This window comes from Puma concolor, chromosome A1 (assembly GCF_028749965.1).
Source record: "Puma concolor isolate L17-30 chromosome A1, mPumCon1.1.hap2, whole genome shotgun sequence".
Taxonomy (NCBI): Eukaryota; Metazoa; Chordata; class Mammalia; order Carnivora; family Felidae; genus Puma; species Puma concolor.
The window spans coordinates 97,614,456-97,627,280 of NC_141667.1; the positions used below are offsets into that span (position 1 = coordinate 97,614,456).

Genomic DNA, 12,825 nt, shown 5'->3' on the forward strand with positions numbered 1-12,825 from the left:
GAGCCATGCTCTGAACAAGCAGACAGTATCCCTGGCCTTATTATATTTATATGTTAATGGAGCATCTGTTACTACTTGCCAAGGAAATTAGGAAGTTGATTTCTTTAGAACACCACTTACTTATTACCTACAAATTGTATATACTTGCATGGGGCTAATGTTGCATTCCTGCTTTGATTGTTCTGGGTAATTTTCCCAGGTTGTAGATGTTGGGAGATGGATAGGGAAGATGACAGGTGGGGGGCAGGCAAAGTGCCTCACACTCTGACAGATTTGGTCTGAACAAAGGACTTGTTGCTATCTTGCTAAGATATTTCTTATGTAAAATGGAATGCTTACATTGGCTGCCCCTGCTGGCTTGCATCAGTGATCCATTCCCTGGTTCTGGAGGCCAGTGGTTTCCATACCTGGCTGAGCAGGAGAATCACATGCCCAACTTAAAAAAGAATCTCAACCTTGTGATTAGTCACTTACGTATGTTTCATCCTCCTTTACATCGTATCTGTGTAATTCCTATTTGTCAGGAGAACCCATGAAGTTGTGTTGAATTGGAAAACTATAAGCAAATGGATTCCCAGACACTACTCCTATAGGTTCTGAATCAGTGGTCTGGGGAGAGGCCCAGGGATCTGCATTTCAATGTGTCTGTTATTCTGATACAACCGTCCAGAGAACTTGGGGAACTTGCAAACTGTGTACATATATGCCAGTGCTCATTTACCTTACAGATCACCCTCAGTCAAAACTCTTTTACTTTTGTTTTGTCACAATTCTAACAAAAGGTTTTTTGCTTCTAGGTGACACCATGTCAACCAGCATGTTAAATGGATTGTATTGAATTGAATCTAGTTTTCTTGGCTTAGAGCACATTATAAACAGGAAACTTAAGGAGGGGAGAGTGCTGTAAGATATAACATCTGACAGTTTAACGGAGTTATCCTGAAAAGCAGACACAAACACTCAAAAAGCATAGTCACTGGGCCATTTAGAAGCAGGTTCTACAGATTAATGTTAGCTACACAAGAACCTAACTCTCCTTTCCTTATTAAGTTCCCTTCCACTTCCATGCCACACAAATTACTTGGTATGGAAGTCTTATCAATTGGGCATAGGCATACTCTGTTACTGGTTGTATAGGGGCCTAACAGCAAGCATGCATTGCTGGCCTACTATGTGCTTTCAATGTCAAGCCAGTGTTCTCCACTAGAACCATAAAGGAAGTGTGCATGAAAGAAGACTAAAGCTCAGGGTGGTCACACAACTTGCCCGTGGTTACACAGCTAGTACTGGCAGGAGTGAAATCATACCCAGAGCTCTCTTACTTTATGCTTGCTTTTAACTACTAAGCCAGGGGCTCTCAATGCATGTTTCATAACACTCAGTAGTGTGGCATTTGACACATAGCTTGTTAATGGTTAGAGAGCTGAAGTTTGTAAAGTAAACATTTTTTGAAAACAAATTATCCTTGATTCAGGATTCTCCCCAATTGACAGCACTCAGCCCCATTTGTTAGCTCATATACACTACTGAAAGGGAAAGAACATGATGGCATAGCAGTGAGGCCACAGGAAACCAAGCACAGTCCTGGCTATTCCCAAGAGCCTGTCAAGGATGTGAACGCTGTCTGTCATGTGTGCCTTTGCTGAAAATTGGGAACTGTTGAAGAGGTAAAGTTCAGTAAGAGAGAGTGTATGCTGAAGTCAGTTGATGGAGTCTGTATCCTGACCTTTATTGCAGTGTGACCTTATTTAATTGCTAAGTGGGGACTGGCTTTCCCAGTGGTAAAATAAAATTGCTAAAGAATAAATCATCTGGTACATGTTAGGTGGAAACAATGCCTGGCAAATAGCAAGCACTCAATAAATGTCAATAAAACTTTACACAATTTCAAGTCTTATCAACAGTATCTCTAGATCTCAAAAATGACAGCTTTTGTATATCATACATTGGGCCTGGTTAAGTGAATTTTAAGCATACATTCAATAATTTTTCTTGCTTTCTTGAAACTTAGTGAGATTGTTTGTGGGTGATTTGGATGACCAATGTCTTTTTTTTTTTTTTTAACTATTCGGAGAAGTATATAAATTGTCTCCTTTTTATTCTACTTGAGAAATATCCTCGTAACAAATTTAGTCATTCATTTTTGTAAAACAGCAAAACTGGTATCTTGTGGGAAAATAGTTAACATTTAAAGTCTTTGCTCAGGTGCTCCCAAGCTCTCAGAACCCGTGAGTCTGGCTGTTAAGTTGTGGTCATTCAGGATACTGGAATTTCTTGCATTTTGAGGTCTGCTCATGTAGCTCCGTTTCTTGGTCATCCCCCACATGACTTTCTGCTCATCTAATTCCTCAGAAGCTTGTCTTGACTTAAACCACAGATAAACCTATAGGAAAGTCCTTCACTAGGCAAGAGGGAGTGGTTAGTACTGCACATGGCCAATGTTAAACTGTGAATCCTTCATCTGATAGCAACTGATTTGCCACAGTGATGTTCTTGGTTTTAAAGCATCATCATATAGAAATAGACAACAAGCCTACCCTCATCACCAAGTGACCCATTAGTTGCAAAATACAGGGGACAGTGTTCCTTTTCTCTCCTCCCCACAAGCCCCTGGGTGAGTGCCTCTTCCTCTGAATGCTTCTAAGATAAAGATTCAAGGTCCTTGCACAGAGGTCATCGCCTAAGGGGACCTGAACTAAGTTGAGTCTGAGAAGAGATGTGTCACTGGGCAGTGTATGGTTTCTCCTGCAAGGTTCCCATCAGTCAGGATAATTCTAGATCAGAAGGGCTGCTAAGATAACCACATCTTCCTCTTTTCTTCCTTTCCTCCATTTTCCTAAAGTGAGCATCTTTTCTAGCTAAGAGTTGTAGGCTATTTTGCAGGTATGCATCTCTTGAAACTGGAAACAAACCAGCTATCAAGTCAGGTACATTTAATTTGGATGCCCAAACATGTATTTTTCCCGAGGAAAAAAACTATAGTATAAGCATTATGTTGACTGTCTGCTCTGAAGATCACAGAACACTCCAACTTGGAGGCCCTGTAGAAGAGTTGGACATGTTTCATTATTGGAAAACAACATGTGTTCATAACAGGGTGTTTATCTCTGTATTTGAAAGATACGGCATAATCCACGCCGGTGGGGTAGGGAAATATCTCAGTGACTGGATCCTGCATGGAGAACCTCCTTTTGATCTGATAGAATTGGATCCTAATCGCTATGGCAAATGGACAACAACTCAGTACACTGAGGCCAAAGCAAGAGAGTCATATGGATTCAACAATATAGGTAAAGTGCAAATTTACTATTGTCTGTAAAGTGTGTACAGAATTGACTTGCAGTGCCTCTGATTTTAGATCTTTGTTATTCTCTGCTTTGTGGTGGGAGTACTTAGGGATTCTAATAAGCATTATGCCTCTAAGACACAAGAAGGAATCTTATATGAGTTTGTATATGTAATGTGTGGAGTGCTTCTGTGATTTTAAGTTTTTAAATGTTTTTAATGTTTGTTTATTTTTGAGAGAGAGAGAGAGAGAGAGAGACAGACAGACAGACAGACAGAGCATGAGATGGGGAAGGGCAGAGAAAGAGGGAGACCCAGAATCTGAACGAGGCTCTGGGCTCTGAGCTGTCAGCACAGCGCTCGAACTCACAGACTGTGAAATCATGACGAGCCGAAGTCGGCTTAACTGACTGAGCCACACAGGTGCCCCAAGTGATTTTAAGTTGCTTTTTTTTTCCCCCAAGTGATTTTAAGTTTTAAATTTACTTTTACTTTATCCTTGGATAGCTATATGAATGACAGTCTGGCTTTTTTTACATAATTTAAAAAAATTGAAGTATAGTTGATTATATATGTACACATATATGATATTATGTTAGTTTTAGGTGTACAACATAGTGATTTGACTTTTTTAAAAATTAATTTATTTATTTTGAGAGAGAGAGAGAGAGAGCGCGCACACGTGGTTGCCTGTGGGAGCAGGGGAAGAAGAGACAGAGGAGAGAGAGAATCCCAAGCAGGCTCCCTGATGCCAGTGCAGAGCCTCACGAGGGCAGCTGGATCCCATGAACCCTGAGATCATGACTGAGCCAAGATCAAGAGTCTGATGCTTAACTGAACGAGCTACCCAGGCGCCCTGTGATTTGACATTTGGGAACATTGTGAAATGTTCACCCCAAGAAAGCTAGTTACCATCTTTTACATAAATTTCATACATATATGTGCTTCTGGATGTTAAGAACTATGTTTTCTACTTTCTGAATCCCTTTGAAGTTTTTTACAGTTTTGGTTATATGGTACTTAGATACTAGTTTTCCTTTTTCAGTTGGTTATCCTAAAGAAGAGCGATTTGCTGGGAGACCAACTCAGCGAGTCAGTGGGCTTTATAAAATCCTGGAGTCTAAGTGTTCCATGGGGTTCCATGCAGGCTGGGAGCAGCCACACTGGTTCTACAAACCAGGCCAGGATACTCAGTATAGGTAAGTGAATGGCATGACCTGCCTGTGGCTCTGAATGTAGAACGCGATTTTGGAAGTTGAATGGAGGGATGTCGGAGAAGCGCTGCCCCTGCGCCCCCAAAGAAGTCACTCCACCCTTTCCAAAGAGCATTGAGCCTTTTCCTACAAAAATGATTTTCTGGCAATGGAGGCATTAGTCTATCCCACGTGACATTGGCTCACATCTCTAGGACCCATGTGGCCTCCAGAGTCCTACAGCCAGCTCAGGTGAAGCCTCCACTTGGCATTTTCCAGGAGCTCAGGGGAACCTTCCCCATCCCCTCTTGATCCCCACATGGCTTCAGGTGGCTCCTAAAGATGTGTCCTGCTTTAGGATGCCTGGTCGAATCACGTTGTATGGAAATAGTCTAGAAATATGGATTTTCTATTTATCAAAGATAGTTCACAGCAACTGCTTTCTAGTGTGTGTGCACTGAGTCATGCAAAATATATGTACCATTGATAAATTAGGGGAAAGGATCATTTACTTAGCATTTTAGGTTAAGCTAAAGCATAAAGCATGTCACTGAAACAATCCTCTGAATTCTTCTAGTGTTGTTACCATTGTTATACTTGGATTTTGAGCCATTGTTGTCATTTGGGGTTAATAATGCTTATATATTTTTTCTCATGAGAATCCATAAACCAAGAGAAAACAAATAGCAAATCCAGAATTGTTACCTCTTTTTTTTTTTTTTTTTGGACTTGTCATTTTGCTTACTAAACAGGTTTTGATGTCTACTTTAAGACCAGATCTAAATGGTACAAAGTATAGTAGAGGCCCAGTTGTTGATTAATGAATTTGGGCTCAGTAGAAAGTCTAGATTATCTAGGGGCAAAATACTGGCTTGGTTTTTCCTAAACGACTTGGATAAATGCCAAATCTGTTCTTCACCTTTGCTCTTTGGATCTGACCTGTTCCTTCCATTATTTGAATAATTAAACAACTGAAAACTCATTTATCAGACAGAATTCTGCTCTGCAGTTAAAATACCACATTAGAAGTTGACTTTGCCGAGTGTGAAGAACTGTGAATGAGTCAGTAGACTTTTGTTCCAGGCCAAGCTCTGGCATTTACTAAGACAAAGGCCCTGGAAGTCACCTTGTACCTTTTCTCTAAAAAAATGCAGATGTTGGACCAGGTTCTTGCTTGTAACAACATGATCATCACTTGGGAGACTGTTAGAATGCAGGATATAGGTCTCCACCCCAGACCTGCTACATTAGAATCTGCATTTTAACATTTGTAAGTGATGTACAGTTGCATGAGTGTTTGAGAAGCACTGGACAAGATAGCTCTACCCCGTTATATTCTGATTTAACTAGGTCCAGAAAAGGGGTATTTTTTTAAATGCTCCCCAGGTGATTCTAATATTCAACCAAGATTGAAAACCTCAGGGCTGGTAGACTTCTATGCTTTCCTCCAGATCTGAAAGCCCACATGTCCTATCTTAATTTCTAGTTAATTAATACTTCCTTCACTACAAAATGGTCAAAGGAATAGAAGAGTAATTTTAAAAAATCAGCTTCTATCATATATGTATCATTCAGAGAACAGAATTTTAGATGTTACTTCTTTTCCCAAATAGGATTTTCTAGATCAATAGGGTTTATTAAAATACTCTGTAATTTTCTGAAAATGAATGACAGTTGTTTTACCACAAACATTGTGTTTTAGGCCAAGTTTTCGCCGCACAAACTGGTTTGAGCCTGTGGGATCTGAGTATAAACAGGTTATGCAAAGCGTAGGGGTTATTGACCTGTCACCATTTGGCAAGTTTAACATCAAAGGCCAAGACTCTGTTAGATTGTTGGACCATCTCTTTGCAAATGTCATTCCAAAGGTAAATAACCTTATATGGGTACAAGGTTCAGGATTCCTGCCTGCTTAATTCTCCATCGTCTCATTTTTAAATTTCCTAAAATGTTTCTATTGTTTATTTTTGAGGGGAGGGGGGAGCAGAGAGAGAGGGGACAAAGTTTCTGAAGTGGGCTCTGCACTGATAGCAGAGAGCCCAGTGCAGGGCTTGAACTCACAAACTGTGAGATCATGACCTGAGTGGAAGTTGAATGCTTAACTGAGCCACCCAGGGAACCCTCATTCTTAAATTTTATTTATTTATTTATTTATTTATTTATTTATTTATTTATTTATTTATTTTAAAGTTTATTTTATTTTGAGAGTTTGTGTGTGCGAGTGAGTGAGGGAGGGGCAGAGAGAGGGACAGAGAATCCCAAGCAGGTTCCATGCCGTCAGCCCGGAGCCTGATGTGGAGCTCAGACTCACCAACCCTGAGATCGTGACCTGAATTGAAATCAAGAGTTGGGTGCTTATCTGACTGAGCCATCTAGGCACCCCATCTATCCTCTCATTTAAAACAAAAACAAAAAAACAAAAACAAAAAACCCCAGTATGTTATTTTAGTCCACCTAATGGTTTCTGTATGAATCCTATAGCTCTTCAACAGACCATGAATAAATATTCTAGCTGATTTTCTAATTACAATTTTTGTTGAATGAATTGTCATCCAAGGACTCTATGACTTTGCTAAATCCTGTCAATAGAGAACTGCAAAATTGAAGTGTAATTTTGATGACAAATAATTATAATTACCCAAAATTAATCTTGGGTTTAGGTTTAAAGATAGTTCACACGATTGATATAAATGATAAGATTCAGATACGTTTCACTGACACTTGTTTATTTCCATGTTGTGCTAAAAGGATATGTAAGATTTTAATTTTATATTGAGGTAATTTTAAATTCTTTTGTGTAGGTGGGTTTTACAAATATAAGTCACATGTTGACACCAAAAGGTCGAGTGTATGCTGAATTGACTGTTTCTCACCAAACTCCTGGGGAATTTCTACTAATAACTGGTTCTGGATCCGAACTTCATGATATTAGGTAAGTGCACAGCTAATAAGAAAATTTTATATGAATTATATATTGATCTAAACTTTCACTGAGCTTTTCTTTTGCCAGTAGTTGAAAGTACAACTTAAATTCTCAAACCTTATTCTTTCCAATAAACTTCGTGTCTTTTATAGGAAATTATTTGGAGTGAGGGACCCTGTCCCCACTCCTCCAAAAGGTAATTCATCCATAGGGTTTACTGGTTCTAATATTAACTCCTGATTATTAGGCATTATCAATGTGTCAGAACTCTTTTTAGACATTATCTCAGTTAATCCTCTTAATAGACATATCTTCAAGGTATATATTATTCCCATTTTCATGTGAGGAAACTGAAGTTTGGGTTGAAGTAACTTGCTTAAGCCAGTCCTTTTGATTCTGATGCCCACATTCAGTGCACTTCAGTGAGCTGCCTCCCTGGGTTATCTTCCTCCTTTGCCGTGCCTTGTGCCCTCTGGCCCACAGCTAGATCTAAGTCTTTGAGCTGCCAAGTCAATCCTTCACATGAATCTTTAGTCTGTGATTTAGTCTACTATAAAATCTGTAGTTTTTAGTATTCCAAAAATATTTGGAACATTACTGTTTATTAAATGTCTTGCTCTGAGATCCTCACTCTGGCTGTAAAACGATGCCAATGATATCCACCAATCCAAGATGTATCTTAGTAGCTAGCTTTGTGTAAATCCAGATGATCATTTCATGTAGCTCCAGGGACTACTCAATAAACTATAAACAAACCCTAAGACTGGGTTCCAATAACTCATCAAGACTTAGAAATTGAAACCAGTCTTTAGAGTTTCTATCATTTCCTTGTGATTGCCAAAGCAGTTAGGTGTCTGGTGGCAGGCACATTATTAACTTTTAGCAGCACAAATGTGCCTCCATGTATAGGTATTAGAGAAAATTTGGGTTTAAATTAATTTTTGAAGATTGAATCATTAGTTTAAATGCAATAGGGCTGTCACTCTTTAAAAGAATTATATGGCAGAGCTTATTTAAATTGAAGGAACCTTCTGTACTGTGAAAAATTACCCCCAAAATTTATGAGTGGGTGGTTTAAAGAGAATCACTTGACATCTCTGGGACTCAGTTTCCTCAGCTTAATAAATTAGGTTATTATATGAAATGACACTCTGGGGACTTTCTGGTAATTCTAGACATAGAGCATGTCTTCAGAGAAATAATATGTTACCAACATGTGTTATTCAAGCAAGACTTAACACAATGTTTATGACTCAAATGCAGATGGATTGAAGAAGAGGCAGTCAATGGTGGATATGATGTTGAAATTAAAAACATAACCGATGAGCTTGGAGTTCTTGGGATTGCAGGGCCCCAAGCAAGAAAGGTTCTTCAGAAACTGACCTCTGAAGATCTTAGTGATGATGTTTTCAAGTTTCTTCAGACCAAGTCTTTAAAGGTTTCAAACATTCCTGTCACTGCTATTAGGATATCTTATACTGGTAAGAATTGGAAAACGATTCTCGAAAATTTAAGAGAAAGTCTCTGAAATTCAAAAGAAGCTGCCAGAAATGAACCTGTGCACATGCATGTGCATGCGCATGCTCACATACACACTGACTTTTGTCGGTATAACTTTGGAGGAAGATTTCTCCTGTCCAACTCTTACAGTCTATTCACTCCTATGCTGGGAAAGTCATTTCCCAGATTTCCAGTTGTTGTTCCAATCTCATAGCTACTTACTACTGGGAATGATGGATAAAAAAGTTGGAGGAGGATAGCTGTTAGAATAGTTGGAAGGGTTGACAGAGTATTCAGGTCAGCTGACTCTATCTAGGAACATTCAAGGTGGTCTCCCATAGAATCTCTCCTAGAGACCATCTTAAATGTATCAGGCACCTGTCTTAAGGCATTACCACAAGACTCTTTAAGTGCATTAGGGAAGTCTTCATGTAGCAGCTTCTAGACTTTCATTCTAGACTCTGAGTGCACTAGGGAATTCTTCATATAGCACCTAATCGTGTACATAGTAGGTATTTGAAATAGAGATGAATTAATGTTCTTCAGTTCCCCATTGGTGCTGTAGGCTCACTTCCGACTTCCTCTAGACCTCCGTGCTCTTTCATAGAAAGGGTATTTGGTGCCCAGGCGTTCGTTCAATTACATGTTACTCATGTTCTGGTGGTGTCCTTGAAAAACACATCACCATCAGCCCTCAACATTGGGGAACAAGGAGAACGCATAAAGTATGAAGGCTATTGCTCTTCTCTGGGCTTCTGCTGTACACTTTCTCCCTCCTTCTTTCACCTGACCTTGCAAAATGGTAACCAGAATAAAGCATAAGCAGAATAAAAAATAAACAAGACTATTTGGGTTGGGTTTCATTTCATTTGGTTTTAGCCCACAGCTCTAACGATGAATAATATGACCAAGTGGGGAAGAAGAGGGATATGGGGGAGCATTAGAGATAATGGTTATCCCACAAAAAAGACCATATGAATAATTGTCAGTTGCCTATATTTTTAAGACTTGTGATTTGGAAGAAAGGAGTTGGGGGTTGAGATTTCTAAACGTTGAACCCTTTGTAATGATAAACTAAGCCATACTAATATGTAATTACTCACATAACATTATGAAGCTGAGGCAGGAGTCCAGATAAATTCCTATATTAACATCTTTCTGTGTCATGAGAAAAGGTGTCCCAGTTACCACTCTCTGGGAGATAGGATGGGGCATGAGTGCATCTGTGATATGGCAGGCTCCTTTGTGGGGAAAGGGGTGGGTATGGTAGTTGCAGCTTTTTTGTGAACTGGTCTTTTAAAACTCAGCAATGTCTGTATTGCATACGTGGAATCTCCATTTATTTTTGTTTCAGCTGATGCGCATTAGACCTGGTGATCACTGTTCTTACCCTAGTGTGGTACTTGTGGGTTTGTTTCAGGTGAGCTGGGTTGGGAGCTGTACCACAGACGAGAAGATTCTGTAGCCCTTTATGACATTATCATGAATGCAGGCCAGGAGGAGGGAATTGACAATTTCGGAACATACGCCATGAATGCCTTAAGACTGGAGAAAGCTTTCAGAGCCTGGGGGTCAGAGGTTTGAAATGCCAGCAACTTCATTAAAATTTCGTTTACTGTATCTGATTTTTGTATGAGGGCTAATTTTAATTGCATTAACGTTGGCTCTGACTATACGAGAAACTATGTGTTATTAGATAACCCTATTTAATTAAGTGAAGATGTTTTTCTCCTCCATTTCTCAGTTGAAAGTTCAGTGGAATTATGGCACACTGTTTATTCTGCTTTAATTCCTCCTGCGTTTCAGAGAGCCCTGGACATCCATCTCTGTGTGGAGCTGTGTCTGCTTTAGTGGAGCCTGCTGACCCTACAGTATTTGAGGAGCACTTTTCAGATTCTTCCTCTTACTCTGTCGTGTTGCCCATCCCCATTTTCTTCTTATCGCGTAGCTTTTGGGGGAAATAGCAAGAAAAAGTGTCTTTCTGAGGAGCAGGGTCGGTGGTCTAGGATGTGTTGGTCCAGCCTACTTGCACCATTGGTAACAGGAACTAAGGGTTTCTGACCAAGTTACACACCATTTTCATATGCATGATTTATTTTACCTTCTCAACTCTTCCTGAAGACGGTATTATTGGGGGGTGCTTGGGTGGCTCAGTCAGTTAAGCGTCTGACTTCAGCTCAGGTCATGATCTCCCAGTTGGTGGGTTTGAGCCCCAAGTCGGCTCTGAGCTGACAGCTCAGAGCCTGGAGCCTACTTCGGATTCTGTATCTCCTTCTCTCTCTGTTCCTCCCCTGCTCATGCTCTGTCTCTCTCTCTCTCTCTCTCTCAAAAATAAATAAAGATTAAAAAAAAAAAAACTAAAAAAAAAAAAGATGGTATTATTGGTGATTTTTGGGCAAGGAGTTCAGAGTTGGAGGCTATCTAAATCATCCCAATTCTATATATAATCACACTAAGAAACAGTAAATAACTTGGTCCAGATAACACGAAAGTGGCCAAACTATAGTTTAAACTGTGTTCTGTTTTATCTCCAGTGACAGGCTATCTGTGGATACCTGAATTTTTTCATATTCCTACTTGTTTCCTTAGAAGTTGTTTCCTTGAGGTTTGAGGCCTGAGCAGTGACATAAAGGATAGTAGTAACAGATATACTTCAGGGTGGGGTTTCTTGGGTTTGAATTTGTCCTCCATCACATATTAGCTATATGGACTTAACCTTCCAGAGCCTCTGTTTACTATTCTAAAAAATGAAGATAATCTTTATCCTACGGACTTACTGTAGATATTAGATAAAGTGCCTAGCATGTGATAGAATGAATTTAATTGGAGGGAAAAGTGGGTTTGAAAGCGGGGGCCCTTGGGACATTTAGACTGTGGGCAGAAACGTGGGAGAAACAAGGTGGAGAGGCAGTGCCCTGGAGTCACTGAAAGAACAAGGGCTCTGGGGCAAGTTACCGGGTTTTATTTTGCAGGGGAGGCGCTCTCTAGGGGGATTCTCAGCCTTAACCTGGGGCCTTCGATGAGGCCGCTGCAGGGAGAGAAATAGAGGACAGCTCTGTCCCCAAACTCCTCAGGGAATGAACCGCTGATGCAGCCTTTGGGAGTTAGCCATTTCTCCACTCTCCTGCGTTTCATTTTCTCGAGGTTGCTCCCCTGAACCCTCCCCTCCCTTGGCGTTTCTTCCTCCCACATCCCTCTGATTTCCCAGCAGTGCCAGCACGCCCTCTAGTGGCGTTACAGCAATCTTCTGTGGTGTGTTTTATTTTCTTCCTGGAGAAAATCTGAAAATACAGTAGATAAAAAAATCAGTTTACAGTTGCTCAGATTGATTAGGAAGTGTGAGACCAAATTTTAGAGCATATAAAACAAGTTTATATTACTCATATAATTTGTATGAGTTCGGTGTTGTCTTTTAAAAAGTTTGGCTACTTTTTATGGAGTTTAGACCAGTTCTCTTAGCACAAAAGGGAACAATAATAACAAAACAAAAACTATCAATTGCAGGTCTAGTCTCAAATAGAGGCTTTAGCTTAAAGTATATTGTAATTACTCAACCTTATATGAAAAGATTTGAGATGTGATCTCCGGTTTCCTTTTCTCTTTCCTGAACTCTGTTGAAGCCAATTTCCTACCATCTGCTTTCTCGTCTACTTGTCCTGATTTCTGGCCAATTGTAAGATAAGTAAATTACTTAATAATTTTTCAAACCTAACTATGTAAAATTATTATATAAAAACACAGTAAAGTCTTATTTCAGGGAGGAATAGCATGTTATTTTATCCCTCCAATATTTATTATCAGTAAAAGAGGGGCGCCTGGGTGGCTCAGTCGGTTAACCAGCCGACTTCGGCTCAGGTCATGATCTCGCGGTCCGTGAGTTCGAGCCCCGTGTTGGGCTCTGTGCTGACTGCTTGCTCAGAGCCT

General features: G+C 39.9%; 1 protein-coding gene across 3 annotated transcripts in view; it reads left to right on the plus strand.

Moving 5' to 3' along the window:
• The window catches only part of DMGDH (dimethylglycine dehydrogenase), a 70,359-nt gene that overhangs the window by 29,942 nt on the left and 27,592 nt on the right, over positions 1-12,825 (plus strand). For 2 of the 3 annotated variants that reach the window (XM_086698110.1, XM_086698095.1), the window contains exons 8-13: positions 3,097-3,290; positions 4,331-4,484; positions 6,181-6,346; positions 7,280-7,410; positions 8,665-8,882; positions 10,322-10,479. In XM_086698110.1, coding sequence (XP_086554236.1) covers positions 3,097-3,290; positions 4,331-4,484; positions 6,181-6,346; positions 7,280-7,410; positions 8,665-8,882; positions 10,322-10,479 — 1,021 coding nt within the window. The remainder of the gene's footprint in view (positions 1-3,096; positions 3,291-4,330; positions 4,485-6,180; positions 6,347-7,279; positions 7,411-8,664; positions 8,883-10,321; positions 10,480-12,825) is intronic. The other variant, XM_086698102.1, reaches the window with a different exon arrangement.